This window comes from Sceloporus undulatus, chromosome 6, assembly GCF_019175285.1.
Source record: "Sceloporus undulatus isolate JIND9_A2432 ecotype Alabama chromosome 6, SceUnd_v1.1, whole genome shotgun sequence".
Classification (NCBI taxonomy): domain Eukaryota; kingdom Metazoa; phylum Chordata; class Lepidosauria; order Squamata; family Phrynosomatidae; genus Sceloporus; species Sceloporus undulatus.
Window position 1 is genome coordinate 121,256,868 of NC_056527.1, and position 18,069 is coordinate 121,274,936.

The following is an 18,069-nucleotide window of genomic DNA, read 5'->3' on the forward strand; positions in this document are numbered from 1 at the left end:
CAATCTTCTGACTGGGAAGAATTCCCAAACGTTGTTCATCTTAAAAAGCATACATCTATATTTCTACAAGTGCTTTGAGCTCTGATTTGGAAATGTCCTACCTTTTTCTAGAATGCCCCATACTTTACAGTGGCTTGTCCTTCTTTGCGGGTAGGCCATCTGGTCACCTTGTCCTCTAGGCTTTCAGGAGAGGCCATTCATCCTCTTTATTTGCCCAGAAAACATGCAGTTCATGGGACTCGTGGGCCGTATTTACAATCCGGGGGCCCTATGCGACCCCAAGGCCACAATTTGCCCATCCTTGTCCTGGGTCACCAAACACTTACAAAAGCTGACTGGGAGGGAACCATGAACTGATAATGCAGACAGAGGCAGTAAACTTGCCTGCAGGAGTCCATAGGAGAAAGGCGTTGGTCAAGCGGTCTCAGTCAAGGCAAGTGACAAGAACCCAGGTCAATATGGTCCAAGGGTCCAGGAAGTCGAAAGCATGCAATGCAGGACTCTGGAAACAGGTTTCAGGGATAGAAAAGCTGGACAGAAAATAGACCAGTTGCTTGCAACCCTTGCCTTAGGCAGACTCCACTCTGAACTGGCCTGAGCCCAGCTGTTCTGAATCAGAGCTTTCCTCTCCTAATTTTGGACTTCGGTCCCAGCTGGTTCCTCTCCTTCATCAGCAACTGAGTCTTGCTTTTGTAAGCTAACACACAGTGCAAGGGAAACTGCTTTCTGCTTACCTCTCCGCATGCCCTCAAAGCACCTCCGTTGTAAAAGCATCTCTTTTTCTTGCCCCGGGAAAATCTGTTTGGCAAAAGGGTTCTTTGTACAACCATCTCCCTCTGGAAGGAGAACAGAAGTGCCACAAGATCATGTGGAGGGGCAAACAGAAAGCGGCTTCTCTCTTGCATGTATGTATGTATTTATTTAGACTATTGCCTTTCTCCAAGGTGGCAAAAACATTCCCAAAAAGTGCAACATGCACAATGGCACTGTATGCACAACTCTGCTTCCACAACCTTGGGCTGAATGCATCCATTTTGGATCAGGCAAAAATGTCCAGCCCATTCTGTAAGGGAATTTATTCATGAATAAGACCCCAACTGGGTTTCGTTCCAAGCGTTTCCAAGTTTCTTAGCACAATCTCATTATTATTATTATTATTATTATTATTGCGCTGTAGATTTATGATTTATCATTAAGATTCCAGTTGTTTCCATTCTCACTCCAGAAGGACTAGGCACCCCTCTGTTAAAGGTTTTTAACTTTTACAATCAAAACCTGGGGAAGTTACTTTGGGGGGACTACAAATCCCAGAACCCCCTCAACCAAACATGGCCTAACCTTTGCCTACAAGCTGTTTCCAAGCTTTTGGAATGAGAGAGTGGTGCAGTCCTAGGAAACTGGACCCAGAAATAAAAGCAAAACAGTGACCCCGAAATTATATCCACGCTCTTTCAAGGCTGACATTTCAATGGTTCATTGACTTCCAGAATTATCCTTTGTTAAAATGAAATTTCTTTAAATTAGCAGAACCCAAAACAATGAACACAAAACCATGCGGGGCTCAAGAGTGACACCAAGCGTCTCAAATAAGGTTTGCCACAGTTACCATAAATCATGAGTAAATGTCATGCAGTAGAGTTTGGACTTGGATATTGCTGGGTTGAGGTTGAGGATGTTGGTTCTTATCCCTTCTCTCCCCAAAACCTTAAACACCTTGTGCATTCTTGGATGGCACATAACTACTTGCCAGTCCCTTCAATATACCACTTTCTTAGCTGGGTACATTGGCAGAAACAACTTGGTTGCACAATGCTGGTACTCAGGGAAATGGTGGCGTAATGCAACCACCCCATAACTACGTGAACAAAGGTTTACATCTAAGTTATGTTATGACAACTATGTTATGAGCCCACAAACACGATGTAGGGACTCATCCCCTTTTGTTGTGGGTGTGCATGTTCCCTGTCATTTATGTAATCCCATTATTTTCACATTGTTTTCTTAGGAAAGAGATACTCAGAGGTGGTTTTGCCAGTTCTTTCCTCTGAAGTACCGCCTGCAGCACCTGGTATACCTTAGTGATTCCCCTTCCAAGGACTAACCAGGCCTGACTCTGCTTAGCTTCCAAATGCGCATGAGATCGGGTGCCTTCATTGTACTTAGGCCTTATTGTTATTGCTATTGTTACTCCCAACTTAGGTCGACTCTTTGAAACAATTAGATTTACCTTCAGAGCCCATTTGGCAATTAATTCAATAGGTCTACACAAGTTAAGGGAAGCCAATGTGGTCTAATAGTTTGAGCATTGGATTATGACTCTGGAGAGCAGGGTTTGAATTCCCACTTGGCTATGAAAAGCTGCCGCACTTCAGAGAAAATCGCACTTAGGTTTGGTTTTTTTAAAATGGCAAACAGTAAAAGGATGCAAAATTCCTGTCCCTTTAAAGGTAACTTTCGAAAGTCACTAGAAACCACCACTTGCCATATCAATAATATAGTTTCATTATTTCTCATTTACATTCAAAGTAGTTCCATTACACCATAGTTATGTCAATTATGCCGTCATTACCCAAGAAAGTTAAGTAGTTACAGGTAGGTAACTACACTACTTGCAATGTTAAAAGACAGACTTAAGAAGTGAATGTTGAAATCAGCATCTCACAAAAGAAAAAACCCAACAACATCTTAATGTTTGATTGTGTATTCCTGCATGGCAGAATGGGGTTAGACCGGAGTAATTTTGTGGTCTCTTCCAACTCTGTGATTCTATGATTCAGTTGCAAAGTGGAAATGTTTGGACTTCAGGTTTACCTCCGGCTCTTCCTTCTCCAAGACTTTGGTTACATCATGCACATTTTACACAAAATCAAAATGGGAATCCAGGTTTAAGCCTAAACTTTAATGAAGCTATCCAAGGGGTCAAACTTATTTGGGGGGTTGCATTCAGCCCTTTGGCTCTCTCCTTTAAAGTTCACATTAAAACTTCCCCTTGGCCTGGGAATGACCAAAGACCACCGATTTGAGGAAACATCTCCATAGTGTCAGCAGAGGTTGCGGCCTTCATCTTGACCACTCCTTGAACAAAGGGAGAGAGCAGCCATTTTGAGTGGAGTAGCCACTTGTAATACATTTGCCCGCCCAGAGAAATGCAACCCACCCTCTCCTTTGCGTTGCCAACCAGGTTGTGTAGTGCTTGGCAAATGGTGTGGATGTGAGAAGTTGTTTTGACTTCACAAATCACAAGTGGTCATAGTCGGTGGAGCTGGTGTTGGCGAGGCAATGAATCTGCTCCGGGTCGTAGTGCAAACATTCATGGAGTTCTTACTGATGCTGTGGCGCAGGGGTTTGAGCATTGGACTGTGGAGCTATACAGATGGGTGGCATGCAGATGCCCCTTTTTACTCCGGATCGGTGCCACAGCAACTGCAAGCAGCAGCACCAATCCACTTTCTGGAGGGAGCAAAAAGAAGCCACCCCAAGCAGCTCCCTGGAAGGGGCATCATAAGCGCTGCGGTGCGGCGTTATGATCCCCCTTACACACTGTGCCATTTGGATGCTGCGGTGGAGGTGCAGCACTGTGGTGCACACCGTCAAGAAGGGCATGCACTAGAATGGCGCCTGGGCAGCAATGTAAGGGCTTGGTCTGTATAGCCCTATGACTTTGGAGACTAGGTCTTGACCATGCAAAGCCATTGGGTGACCATAGATGAAGCACACTTTCTCAGCCTTAGAGGATAGCTACAGCAAATCCCTTCTGAAGAAATGTGCCAAGAAAACCTTAGGGTTGCCATAAGTTGGAAATGACTTGGGGGTACACAACAACACCAACATCTCCCAAATAGGTCCAGCACCTTTGAAAGCTAATTTAAAGTTTGGAATAAACCCTGGAGCAGATTCATTGCCCGACTGACATGGAAGCTGTGAGTTGCCAATGGACACGAGTCAGATAAGTTTGGAACAGAAGATCATGCAGAAAAGATGAAGTTGGGAGGCATACGCCTGATTTTGGTTAGAAGAGGGAAACGCCTCCGCATAAATCCACGTTCAGAATGAGCAGATTTAGCCCAGCGCAGGCCCTGCCTCCGACTAAAGGATGTGGCCCTAAAAGTGGAAAAAAGGTAAAATCAGCTGAGAACCCAAAACCACATTCCCTCAAAGCAGAACTTGGGAACCTGCCTTTAAAAGTCATTAATTACAATCCTAAATCCTCAGAGATAATGGAGTTTTCCCCATGAAGAAAAGGGAATTAGAACAGGGAAATCCTACAAAAGCGGGATCGTTTTCACATGACGCTATGTGCATTGAGCATTAATGTGAAAATAAACCACACTGAAAATGGACAAAATCGGCTGTTTTTTACTTTCGGGATTCTCCAAAAGTAAAAAATGACTGATTTTGTCCACTTTCTGTGCTGTTTATTTTTGCTTTAATGCTCAATGCACATGATGTTATATGAAAATGATCCTGCTTTTGCAGGATTTCTCCTGGATTTAAATCTCGTTTTTGCATAGGATTTAGGCACTTAGCCTCCCATGTGATAGGATGCATCTACATTGTAGAAATAATGCAGTTTGACACCACTTTAAGTGCTGTAGCTGCATCCTATGAAATCCTGGGATTTGTAGTTTTACACGTTCCTTAGCCTTCTCTGCCAAAGAGTGTTGGTGCCTCACCAAACCACAAATCCCAGGATTCTGTAGGATCTCCATAAATTTGCATCAAAATCAACTTGAAGTCACATAACAACAACAACAACAACGACAAAGGCTTCCCCAAGGAATCAATAAAAATGGGTCAATTTCCCTTATTGGTAAGAATGGCAATACAATCCTGGACAAACTCACTTGGATACTCCGTGGCCCAGTAGGTAGTTAGTCCTCCACAAATGGCTTGGCCCGGTCCTCCAAGTGCAGCCATATTTGTGACCATCTTGCGAGAAACCCCATAACTTCTGTGAAGGGAATGCAGCGGTTGCCCCTATATCATGGAACAGAATAAGCGTTATGGGGAAGCGGGGTCTTTGCAGGTTATATGCTGTTTTGATGATGCCTGTAAAGTGTCATGCAAATGTATGGTGCTATACAAATAAACAACAACATTAATAGCAGACTTAATGCAAAATGCAAAGGAATGATGTGAGGACGCATAGCTGAGGGGAAGCCACTTGCTGCTGGATTTCGCCACACGGTGGAGCAGCTTGGAAAGAAAAGGGCATTGTGTCCTATGCTGCATCTGGACTGCAGAAATAATGCCGTTTGATGCCGCTTTCACTGCCATGGCTCCATGCTATGGAAGTCTGGGATTTATAGTTTTGTGAGGTATTTAGCCTTCACTGTCAGAGAGCTCTGGTGCCACAACATGACAAATCCCAGGATTCCATAGCATGGAGCCATGGCACTGAAAGCAGTGTCAAACTACATTATTTCTGCATGATGCCCATAAAGAACTTCTGGGGAGCAAAGGAGTTCTTGACTCATTCTTGTCCATTTTGACAGCAGGAATAATTTTGCCAGGGGTTTATTTTATTCCCCATATTAATTAGAAGGCATCTTATCTAATTATTATTAATTAATTAGATAAGGTGCCCTTTGGGTTTTTCCAACAGGGCTTAATCCAACAGCGATTCTTTACCTCTGGTACATACCTCCTGAGTCATTTGGTCAAGCTGTGAAATACTGGGAAAGGTGTGCGGGTTCATCCTGGACACGACGCATATCCTTTTGTAGGGCATGTGGTAGACGATGATGCCCTGCAAGACAAATCATAAAATCTTAATAATAAAAGACTATCCCCAATAGCCGAAATCCTATGACTAGAGTAGACCCAATGAGTCCATAGGATTGTATTCACCAATTCATTCAATGGGTCAATGGGGAAGTAACCCTGTACAAAATCATTAATCAAAACCAACACATTAAGGTTTCGTTGCCCATGAACCCCATTGTGGGAGAAAGGCAGGATATAAATCCTTGAAATAAACACAATAAATAAATAATACCTAAACTGACTCACTCCAAGATGGAGTTACTCATCTGACTATGCATCTGGTTGCGTATTCAGACACACTGTAGTTTACACAGTGTTGCCATTCAACACAAAAAAGGTCACATACCACACTCAACACATTACTCCACAGGCAGTGTTGTGCCATTGTGCGCACGGACGCACCTTTGGTTATACACTTGGCTGCACATTTGGGCATGCGTTCACTTGCACCACTTTGCCATTCAACACAACGGTAGCGTAATGCAACCAGTGCATAACTCCATTGGTTTACAGCCACACAACCCTGATGTAAAATCTCAGCCACAAATGAAAAAACAAGGGCACAACAAAACTGGTTTTCTGGACGCTTACACTGTTGTAGTCAACAATGGCATTGCTGGAGTGTGCTCCAGAGTAAATATTGAAGGCAGCAACGTTGGTGTTGTGGTTGATGTTCACCGTCTGATAGACCGTCCCTCCATCGTTCCCTTTGTTGATGAGTTGGATCGCCTGGAGACAAAGACCGAGAGTCAGGCTCCTAAAGATGGAGGCAAGCCAAGCCCACAGCGCATCATGCGGTCAGTTGTGGCTGTCAGTTCAATGGGTGCGGAGCATTAAAAAAGCAGATCTAAATGACCAGCTTCCTTGTGCCGAATCAGACCATAAGTCCACCTAGATCAATCTGCACCCTCTGCCTTGCCACGATCCCAGGCAGAGGTCTTCTAAACCACTTGAGGTCCGTAGACCTTGTTATGGTCTCCAATTGAACCAGGAGAACCTAAACACGAATCCCAAACAGGAGCAAAACCATAAAGGGAGAGAAAAGGGAATTTCGGCACACAGCGCTTAGTGGGACCAGCTCAGGAGTTAATACAAAATGGAGACTCCAGTCCAGAAATCCGAAGGCTAAGACTGGGGAAAGCAGATAGGAAAGAAAGGGATCGATCCTCAAATGCATATCACTGAATGTCAAAGTCGGGATCATGCAAGCCATTGCATTTCCGCTTTCTAAACAGAAATGGACAGGAAGGAAATCAGCTCAATGGAAACATGGTGCTGGAGGAGAATTTGATGGATAGTTTGGTGTTGTGTGCCTTCAAGTCACTCCTGACTTATGGGTATTATGGGGTTTTCTTGGTAGAATCATAACACCCCATGATTGGTTTACCTTACCATAAATTGGAAATGACTTGAAGGCACACAACAACAACAACAACAACAGCAGCAGCAGCAGCAGCAACCTCAGATCTTCCAAAGAAACGTGGTTCACAGACAGATGCAAATCCCAGGCCTCCGTTTTTTGGAAGCAAAGCATTCATGAACACAGAGATGGAGATTAGGACTAAGAGCAAGTGAGAGGAAAAGCTGAACTGGTTACTTACATTACTTGCAAAAACAGAGTTTGTTAGAAGCTCCAGGAAGCCAAGTACCAGGATCTTCAAAGTGGAAGGAAAACAAAGAGATTAATGCAAGAGAGGTACACTTGAGACAACCTTTGTTTTTCATGGGGATGAAAATAATCCCTCATCACAAACACTGACTCTTTTTCATTTCCTGCCCATCTACTTAGAGAGTACTTTTGCAAATGAATCTCTTTTATATTGGCAAACTGTGGGTGTAGTCACAATAAATAATCGTTGCGTGTTGATATCACTTTAACTGCTGTGGATTCTATCTATGGGATCCTGGGATTTGTCCTCGCTGACCTTTGGTTCCAGGACCCCTTTTGGATACCATAATCCTTGGATGCGCAAGTCCCATTGGCATAGTAAAATGGCATCCTTTATACAGTACAAAATGACAAAATCAAAGTTTGAATATTTTAAATATTCAAACCCTAGAAGGTTGAATCCATGGACCTGGAGGGCCAACCGTAGAATTCATTTCTGGAGTTGTGCAAATGATAATTAAATTCATATCTGAGGAAGTTTAAGTCAGAATGGACTCCACAGCTATTAGACACACATAACCCAAAAATGTTATCCCATAATTGACATTTGCAGCATATATAATTCATTTGAACTCTTTCAGAGGAAAAAAAAAGGAAACTTGGGAAATATGCTTCTGAATCTATGACACAACAGCATTGTTGAAAAGCTCATGCCTTGGGTTAGGATTGGATTAAGGTGACAGTATTGGCCACCAAGGGCTGCTGCCACACTACAGAAATGCAGTGGTTTGATACCATTTTAACTTCCATGGCTGCATCGTATGGATTTGTAGTGTGTGGTGGCACCAGGGCTCTCTAAGTATCACACAAAACGACAAATCCCAGGATTGCACAACATTGAGCCATGGCAGTGAAAGTAGCACCAATCTGCATTCTTTCTGCAGCGTAGATCCAGCCTTGGAGACACACAACCAGCTCAACAATGAAATACCTTGGTAGCTCTTTGGTTATTCCAGGGCAACCGCAATGACAAAACCTGCCGCTACTATAGCATGAGCTGACCGCTGAAACCGGCGGATATACTCACCAGAGTCTTCATTTTGCCTCCGAAGTGGCACCCAGATCTGCCAAGAGACGCAAAGGCTCTGCCTGTGGCTGACCTTTATATACGGTGCTCTTGAGAGGATCCAAAGCCATATAGTCTCTTCAAATATTGATTTTTCTCCTTTCGGGTCCGATGGGAAGCTCAGTCTTTGGGGCGATGGGAAAAGAGAGTTTAGAGAAGAAGCTAAATATTTTCTTTGCTCTGTATTTACTTATGAGGCTACTCTCGACCCATCCATCTTGCTGAGGCCAAACATGGTGACTGAGGGAGGAGGAGGGTTCGCCCCGGTGGCATCCATAATGGTTTATCTTCTGACATCCCTCTTGACGCTGTTTTCTAACGCCTTGATGGGAGGTTTACGACAAAACCTTGCAGGTGCCAAAGATGACAAGGAGCGTGTGTGACATTTGTATACAGGTGCTCTAGGAATCAAGCAACCCATGGGCCAGATGTGGCTCAAGCCTGGTTTTATGGCCCATGGCCGCCAGATCAACCTGTCCTCAGTTTCAGGTCAAAGATTAGGATTACTGGAAGATTTAGGAAGCAGCGATTCCTCTTTAGAGAGAGGTACAGCCCACATTCTTTATTTTAATAGAAAATCCACCTGCAAAAATGTCCCTCTTTCCAGAGTGACCAGGCATCCTCCTTTTCCAGGACATATCCTTCATTTCAACCTTCTGTCCAGGAGGAATTCCAACATGACCTCCATTTGGCTAAGAAGCATACATTTACATCTGTATAGTTTTTTTGTGGGGGTTTTTGGGCTCTGTGGCCATGTCCTGGAAGGGTTTATTCCTGACATTTTGCCAGCATCTGTGACTGGCATCTTCAGAATGAATGCATTCTCTGAGGATGCCAGTCACAGATGTTGGCAAAGCGTCAGGAACATACTTTTCTAGAACATGGCCACATAACCCGAAAAACCCACAAAAAACTATGGATGCTGTCTGTGAACGTCTTCAACTTCACATTACACTTGTATTTTCTTAGGTTTTATTTTGTACCGTCCTACATGTTTCTTGAAAGTCCTCCGTTGTGCGGTGCCTGTCACAGCCTGAAGGTGTGTCCTGGAGGCAATGACAAAAGAGGGCTCTTAATGGCACTCCGCCTGAGAAGCTCTTAGGCCATGCTCAGCCGCACAGGAGCTCAGCCAATGTGTACCAAACAGTGTTGACTCGGAGAAGAAAGAGAAGCGTTGCGGGGTTTGTCTTGGAGGCGTTGGCGTCCATTTGGGCGATTCCACTTCGCATGATCCTTACTAAAGCCTCCGGCAAATATTTGACAGAAGCGTCAGGCTTATTTCAATTAGCTGGCCATGCTTTCTCCGGCCTTCTCTCTATTTTGGCCACCATTTCCTGCTGACTGAAACGGCCCTGAGTGGTGTGGCATTTTGTTTTTAAAAATCTCTGTTAGTAGAAGATTGAAGGTTTTTTCCCTCCTAGTCTCTAACAACAGGGTTTTTCCTTAACACATATTTCTTTCTAATTGACCTTAGGTGCACATCCAATGCAAAATTGAACTGAAGATCCATGGGGTTGGATTCCATGTGCTTTTATTGTTGCAAAGCATCAACAACAAAAACTCTAGTTTGGAAAGATAAACATTCGCCAACAGTTATTCGATGGTCAGATCTCATTGCTTCAACTATTTGTTGTTGTTATTGTGTGCCTTCATGTCATTTGGGGAGATTTGTGCAGAGGTGGTTTGCCATTGCTTTCTCATAAGGCTGAGAGAGTGTGACTTGATGGATATTTATGGCTGAGCTGGGAGTCAGCTTTGTCCAAAGGGTTGAGTTCTTTCTCCTGTATCCTGAATAGGGACAAAAGTTTCTTCTTGCACTACATGTTGACCAGCTCCTCTATGCAAGCTTGTTGTGGGGTTTTTTATTACCACCCAACACTTGTTTATGATGAATATTTAGGCTGCTTTCTCTGATCTGAATCATATTGTGAGTCTCGGATAGAGGAAACCCATGGGATTTTCCTATCTGTTGGTTCACCACTCAGCAATAGGTCAATATTAGTTGGGAATAAGCTATAGGATGCAGGATTTTATTTGCAGGTTTTATATTTCTCTTCCCTTTGGCCTTGCTGAGAGATTAAAATCAGGCTGCATCTACTAATAATGCATATTATGGGATTTGTAGTTTGTTGTGGCACCAGAGCTGTCTGACGGAGAAGGCTAAATGACTCATGAAACAACAAATCCTACAATTTCATAGCACTGAGCCATTGCCATTGCAATTAAAGTGGTGTCAAGTTGCATTAATTCAGCAATGCAGACGCAACCTTGTATTTGGTTGGGAAAAGGCTGTTTGTTGTGAGGCCTGTGGCAGTCTGCTTACCAATGCTGGGATGTTCAAGGCCTGTTGCAAAAGCCATCACTTCCTGGCACCGTTTGCCTTTTCCATTCCCCCCAAATGGGCAACCCCAGCATTTGCTTAAATATTTACCAACCGAGGCTGCAATCCATGCATCGAGTGAGACAGGATGGACTCCATGAAAACTTAAGCCCCATAAAACTGCCTTAATCTTTAGGACCATAAGACTCTGGCTGGCCTTTTGTGGGTGTGTTATGCGATCTTACACAAGCGGATGGACATTTTTGCCCAATGCAGAAGAGCTGGGTTCAGTTCCAAGTCTTCAGAAGTGGAGTTGTGCATTGGGTGCTTTTGTCAACACAGATGCATGTCAGGTTGTGCATTGATACAAAAGGATTCATTTGCCCTTGCCTCATTTGCTTGTGAAATATTACCCTGCCACACTAGGGCTGCATTGCACAATGAGTGCACAACTCCACATCTACATTGACTGACTGACTGATTGATTGATTGATATACCACTTTTCTCCTATGTAGGACCCAAAGTGGGTTTCAGCTACGCAATTCTAATGTAAGAGGGTTTGGCTCCTTTGTTTTACTTTTGCTGCAGTGGATTAAATCAGTCTGGATAGAAAGGTGACCAATAAACCATTGACACGGACTTGTTTATTCTAGGGACATTTTTAATCGGCAACCAACCTCCACACCTTTGCGATTTTTTTCTGCGCTCCAAGCACAACGAGAAAAAGACGGAGGACTAAATCCAAAGTCGGAAGAGGTTTTGATCTGAGGGAGGGTCAAATTGCCAGGCAGCAGAAAATGGGGTGCTCTTAGTAGTCGTATTTCTCTCCGCAATAGTGGATCCCCAGAAGGCAGAGGATGTTTGCTTCGAAGCAGGATCCAGAGTAGTAGAAAAAGCTCTGCCCTGCAAAGAAAGACGTTGGGACAATGGTACAGATCAAGCTAGTTTAATGGTACCAGTAGTAATAATGGTGAGCCAGCGTGGCATCATGGTTTGAGCATTGGACTAGGACTCTGGAAACCAATGTTCGAATCCCTGCTCAATCCTAGATACCACTGTCATGCACTTTCAGCCTCAGAAGAAGACAAAGGCAAACCCTTTCTGAACAAATCTTGCCAAGAAAACTCTACAATAGGATTGCTGTAAGTCAGAATCAGCTTGAAGACACACATAATCAACAACAATTTCACACAGTGTTACCCTAAAAATAACTTGGGCTGCATCTGCACTGTGGAAATAATGCAGTTTGACACCATTTTACCTGCCATGGCTCAATGCTATGAAATTCTGGGATTTGTAGTTTTGTGAAATGTTTGGCCTTCTCAGTCAGAGAGTTCTGGTGCCCAAATGAACTACAAATCCCAGGATTCCATAGCATTGAGCCATACCTTAAAGAAATGTCAAATTACATTATTTCTGCAGTGCAGATGCAGCCTAAGTATGGATCCAACCCACTGAATTCAGGAAACCTACTCAACCAGATAACCATTCATTCAGTGGAAAGAGGGTCAGGATTGTTTCCAAGTGGGTTGCATTGTTGTGTGGCTAAGATGGAGATGCATCTGTAGCCCTGGAGCAGAAACAGCCCTGCTGAATTTTGGAAACACCTCTGAAAAAGGAAAGCGGGGCTCACCTTTCACTTCGTAAGCAGGGAAGGTCGGGATGCCTCTGCACAAGGCTTCGATGCTCTTCCCGTACGGCGTCAAGTCTGCGATCTTCTTGGAGGAGATCATATAAGTAATCTTGTGGTCAGGTTCTTTAGTGCTAGCCTTCTAAACACAAGGAAACAAGGAAGCCTGGGTTCATTTGGAGACCAATGGAGATAGACCAAGAACAGAAACAAAAAAGCCAGCGGTCAACCATCTGCACCAAAGGTCTCCTGGATGGACCTTACCTGCTTTTCTTTGATGGCTTGAGGAAGAGTGGTGACGTCTGGCATGATTTCTGGATTCATTTTGGCAATGATGCAGGATTTTGTGGACAGGAACCGGGTTGCAAGGTAGCCCTGTCCAAGCAAAATAGTCTGAGTCAGCCAGATATGACAGCTCCTCAAATGAAATTGTGAGAGCAAGGGCTCTGGGCCTTTCTGTTCTGGTTTCTCAGACAATTAATTCTTTCGAGGGGGAGAGAATATTCTCATAGTTCAGTTTCTCTTGGCATTCACGTATTGGGTGGGAATCATGGGATTTGTAGCCCAACCCCATCTGGAAGGGTTTGGATTGCGAAAGACAGACTTACAGAGCTTGGAGCTATGTGCAGAGCTTGGAGAAGTTACTCCTTAGACTACAAATCCCAGAATCCCCAAGTTATAGATGCTGTAGTTCCAAAAAACCTCTAAGTTTTCCAAGCATGTATCCCTTGAGGCAGCGGTCCCTAGCATAGCCCTTGGCTCCCAAGCCCACAATAGCCCTTAAATTGTAACCACTCTCCACCTCTTAGCAGAAAACCACTTTTCAAAGAATCCTTGATATTGTATTTTACCACTATTGTAAGTCACCTCGATCCTGTCGGAGAGGTGGGATAAAAATATATTATTGTTGTTGTTGTTGTTGTTGTTGTTACAATTATTATTATTAGGAAGGAACACCTGGTTCCCCTATTGTTGTCTGGAGTTTGGTGGTTGCTTCTGCCAAAACCAAATCATTGCAAGCCCTGTAATGCATTGCAATGTCTTAATTCCAAGCTCTGCACTTTGCCTAAGCTATGTGTAAATGTCACAAGTCCTGAAACTCAGGTTGAGCCACAATTCGGCTCAGAGGCGCGGAATGGAGAACAGCGTTTACTGGAAGAACAACAGAAGTAAAAAATGGAAGGAATAGTCCCCCATCTCCACCTTTTAAAAAAATTAATGGATGTAATAATGTGAATTACTTACGCTCTTGTAATCCCAAACAGTGTTCCAGGATTGCCAGCCGTTGTTATCGTCCACGTTCACCACCTGCCTCTGGTTGTCAATGCTCACGGACTGATGGGTATGTCCGCCAACATTTCCTTGGTTCCTTTCATTGATATTCTTGGATAGAAGAAGGTTAAAAAAACAAGAGAACACAAAGAAAATCAGAATTCAAATGTCTGTAGGGCTGCTGCCACACTGGAGAATTAATCTAGTTTGACAGTGCTTTAACTGACATGAGGATGCAGAATCCATGGATATGTAGGATCCATTTCTGCAGTTGTGCAAATGGTAATGGGATTTATATCTGAAGACGTCTAAGTCATAATGGACTCCACAGCTATTCTAAGTCATTAGACACATGCAACCCCAAAACCTGCCCCATAATTGGCATTTGCAGAACATATAAGTCATTTGAATCCTTTCATGGGGAAAAAAGCATTATCCTTGCAAACTTTGGAAATATACAATCTTATTGAGGAAATGCTTCTGAATCTGTATTAAAGACACAACAGTATTGTTGAAAAGCTCATGCATTGGGTTAGGATTGGTTTAAGGTGACAGTATTGGGCTGCTGCCATCCTACAGAAATAATGCAGTTTGATAACACTTTAACTTCCCTGACACAGAAGATGAAATATCTCACAAAAGTACAAATCCCAGGATTCCATAGCACTGGGTCATGACAGTCCAAATAGTCTCAAACCGTATTATTTCTGCAGTGCAGATGCGGCCCTATCTCTTCTCATATATATATATATAATGTCTATTCATGTTTGTTCTTCAAACACCAAAATATAAGAAAAGGTGGACTTGCGACAAAAAAGGAAAAGGGTGGTGCTACACTTTCATTTCCGTATTTTGAGAATGTTTCTAATATTAAATGTCATTAATTAATAAAAAAAGGTGTCGAAGTTGCATACCGAAATGCTTTGATGGGATCAAGTGATTTAATAGGTTTTAAGTACTTACAACGGAGGCCAAAGTCGGGGCCAGGAAGGCTCCCAGAATTGCGATGCTCAGGATCTGAAATGGATTCAAAGAGGGAAAATATTAGCATTAAATAAAACTCATTCATAATTGTTGTTGCCATATGCCTTCAAATCCTTTTGGCCAAGTGGGGATTTGAGCCCTGGTCTCCAGAATCGTAGTCCAACACTGAAACTCCAGCACCCTCCATCATAGACAAAGATTAATTTTCCGTTTCGGACCATCTGGATCATTTTTACTCATATTTTGGATTTATATTGTAATTGTAATTTTATTTACAGTCTTTGACCAAAATATCTCAAAGCTATAAAAACATTATTAATAAAAGCACTCTTGACATGTCCAAGTATTAAACAGGAATTAGTTTGTGGACAACATTTATGTCACTTTCTTGCACAGAAAAACTGTTTTCTCTAGTGAAAATAAACTTCTTAAACAGAAAAAAAATGCTTGTAGGAAACCTTTCTTCACAGAAAACATGGGTTTTTGCACACAGAAAGCCATGCGTCTTCCTCTGCAAATGATAATGGGATTCATATCTGAAGATGTTTAAGTCAGAATGGACTCCTCTGCAAAATAATTCCTATACAACATTTGGATACGTTTGAATACAGGGCACATAATGCAAAGAAATATTAATTTCCTCTTGCAATGGGGAGAGGACTACCATTATTATTTCTATGAGGCTGAGAGAGTGTAATCAGGTTATATCACATCAGACCATATAGGCTGCATCCACACTGCAGTAATAACTCAGTTTGACACCGCTTTAGCTGCCATGGGACCATGCTATGGAAATGTGGGAATCGAGTTTGATGTGGCACCAGAGCTCTTTGACAGAGGAGTTGAAATGTCCCCCCAAACTACAATTCCCATAATTCCATAGCACTGCGCCATGGGAGTTGAAGCGGTGTCAACATGGATTACTTCTGCAGTGCAGATGCAACCATAGATTAACTGGCAATGATAACAGATGCAATATTGAAATGACCACTTGAAAGGAAAAATGTGTTCTTCCATCAAGATTGTCAAAACACAATCCTCCATACGTTGTTGGACTACATATCCCAGCATGACTGGCCATTGTCTAGGCTATCTAAGATGATGGGAGCTGCAGTGCAAAAACACCTGGAAGGATGCACTCAGTCCATCCCTAATTCAGAGAAACCATGCACCATTTTCAGTAGAAGGAGTCCAAAACACATTGCAGAAATAATCCAGTTTGAGACCGCTTTAACTGTCCTGGCTCAATGCTAGGGGAGTCTGGGAACTGGAGTTTTGTGTGCTATTTAGCCTTCTCTGTCTGGTGCCACAATAAACTACAGTTCCCAGGATTCCCTAGCCCTGAGCCAAGGCAGTCAAAGCAGTCTCAAACTAATTTATTTCTGCAGCGCGTTTTGGACCATAGACCTTCGGACCATTAAAATCAGAGGCATCTCATGTACTTACAATCAGCTTCATTTTGTTGCTGGAGGAGAGACTGAAGACCAGCCAAAGCCGAACCCTTCTGCTTTATATATGTGGATTTCCAAAATCTAGGTGCGGACGGGTCATTGAGATATGATGCCTTTATCGCATTGGAATTGTTTCCCCTTAAAGCTGGGGCAATATTCTTGGGGCAAGGAAAGCGGGTGACACCCTAAAGATAAGCCCCAGAGAACTAGTAAAAAGATATCGTCCGTTTGCTTTCCGATAACGTTCGATTGCGCAGAAAGAATGAGCAAAAGGGTGTCATTAAAGGGTGTTATTACAAATATCTCATTGGAGACCATTCCCAGAGGGTTCTCTGTGTTAGTCTTTCAGGTGTCACTGCTGGCACCTTTCAAAAAATCAGGGCAGAGTTTCATCCCTCAAAATAAATACAGCTTCAGTTACCGAAAGCAGGTTTGCAAAATGACGTTGGGATTCAATTTCAAGGCTCATATAGATCGGGTTGGGCACAAAATTAAAGGATTAAGCATTTTATGTTCCTTCTCAAACTCAGTGAAATGGTGTGAGAATTCATCTTTTTAAAAGCGAACTGATTTTAAAGGAAAAAGGAATTGAACAACCAGGTGGAATATTTTGGGTAAAATCGGGCCACATCCATACTGCAGAAATAATCCAGTTTGACACCACTTTAAACTGTCATGGCTCAGTGTTGTAGGATTCTGGGAATTGTAGTTTGTTGTGGCCCCAGATGAGAAATCTGTACTTAGGACAACAGAAATGAATATGGAGAAACAGAACGGTTCCCAATTTTGGCAAAAGGTTCAGACAAGGCTACAACCTTTCACTCCATCTCTTGTATGCGGAAAATGTTATAAGAAAAGCAGGCCTGGAGACCGAAGAAAGAGGAGTGGAGATAGGAGAAAGGGACATCCATCTAAGATGTGTGGATGATGCCATACAACTAGCGGAGAACATCATATCCTTGGAACAAGGTCAAGGAAGGAAATGCAAAGGCAGGTTTACTGTTGAACATAAAGAAAACAAAAATAATGACTATGGAGGATCTACATAAATTCAACCCAGAAAATGGGGAAATTGAAATAGTTAAAGAGTTCCTGTACCTTGGACCAAACGTTGATCAGGAAGAAGAGTGCAGTCAAGAAACCAGGAGAAGACTAGGACTTGGGAAGGGCAGCCATGAAAGAACCAGAAAAGATCCTAAAGAGTAAAGATATGCAACTCAGTACTAAAGTTAGAATCCTTCAAGCCATTATATTCCCCATCACTATGTAAGAAGATAGGAGGAAAACCTATTCATTGGAGATGATGTGGGGCTGGAGAAGAGTGCTAAGGATAGCCAGAAAGACCAACAAATGGGACCTAGAGCAGATCAAGCCAGAAATCTCCCCGGAAGCCAAGATGACATTTGAGGTTGTCATGCTTTGTGCACATCATGAGAAGACATGGCAATACAATAATACTAGGAAAGGTGGAGGGAAGTGGTAGAAAGAGAGGAAGACCACATGGCAGACGGTGAGACTCAATGACGGAGGACACTGAAGTACCTTAGCAAAGGGGTTGAGATAGGGTTTGGATAAATCTCACCAAGAAAACCCCACGATAGTTTCGCCTTTGGGTTGCCATGAGCTGCAGTTGACTTGAGAGCAACATACTTAGTTAAGTATACTTAATTTGGCTCAACTTTACTTAACTCAGTCGCATCTCATGACCCACTCCCTCAATCCTAGTTTGTCGGGCATCATCAGCTGCAAGGGATGGAGGTCTGTTCTCCTGTCAATCCAAATAAAGGGGGTAAAAGTAGGTTAGGAATGAATTAACGGCAGCATTTCCTCCTCCTCCTCCTCCGTCTGCTGCTGCGTTTGTAGAATATGGTTGCATCAAAATCACTTTTGCGCAGAAATTTGTGGCCTTC

The 18,069-nt window shown here is 43.1% G+C and overlaps 3 protein-coding genes across 3 annotated transcripts in view; all 3 read right to left on the minus strand.

The window, feature by feature from the left end:
• Positions 1 to 2,565: 2,565 nt before the first annotated feature.
• On the minus strand, positions 2,566 to 8,551 carry LOC121935241 (gastrokine-1-like). The gene is made up of 6 exons (XM_042476542.1): positions 8,463 to 8,551; positions 7,368 to 7,421; positions 6,358 to 6,495; positions 5,645 to 5,749; positions 4,845 to 4,977; positions 2,566 to 4,101 (listed from the first exon to the last, which is right to left on the minus strand). Exons 1-6 carry the CDS (start codon positions 8,472 to 8,474, stop codon positions 4,010 to 4,012), a joined length of 534 nt encoding a protein of 177 aa, XP_042332476.1. The 5' UTR covers positions 8,475 to 8,551; the 3' UTR covers positions 2,566 to 4,009.
• Positions 8,552 to 11,462: 2,911 nt separating this feature from the next.
• Positions 11,463 to 16,968, minus strand: GKN1 (gastrokine 1). Its single transcript, XM_042474436.1, has 6 exons — positions 16,155 to 16,968; positions 14,688 to 14,741; positions 13,698 to 13,835; positions 12,717 to 12,827; positions 12,456 to 12,594; positions 11,463 to 11,725 (listed from the first exon to the last, which is right to left on the minus strand). Exons 1-6 carry the CDS (start codon positions 16,164 to 16,166, stop codon positions 11,631 to 11,633), a joined length of 549 nt encoding a protein of 182 aa, XP_042330370.1. The 5' UTR covers positions 16,167 to 16,968; the 3' UTR covers positions 11,463 to 11,630.
• A 546-nt stretch (positions 16,969 to 17,514) lies between these two features.
• Positions 17,515 to 18,069, minus strand: part of ARHGAP25 (Rho GTPase activating protein 25) — a 48,897-nt gene continuing 48,342 nt past the window's right edge. Inside the window, exon 24 of the mRNA XM_042474434.1 lies at positions 17,515 to 17,927. The gene's annotated coding sequence lies outside the window, so the exon portion shown is untranslated. The remainder of the gene's footprint in view (positions 17,928 to 18,069) is intronic.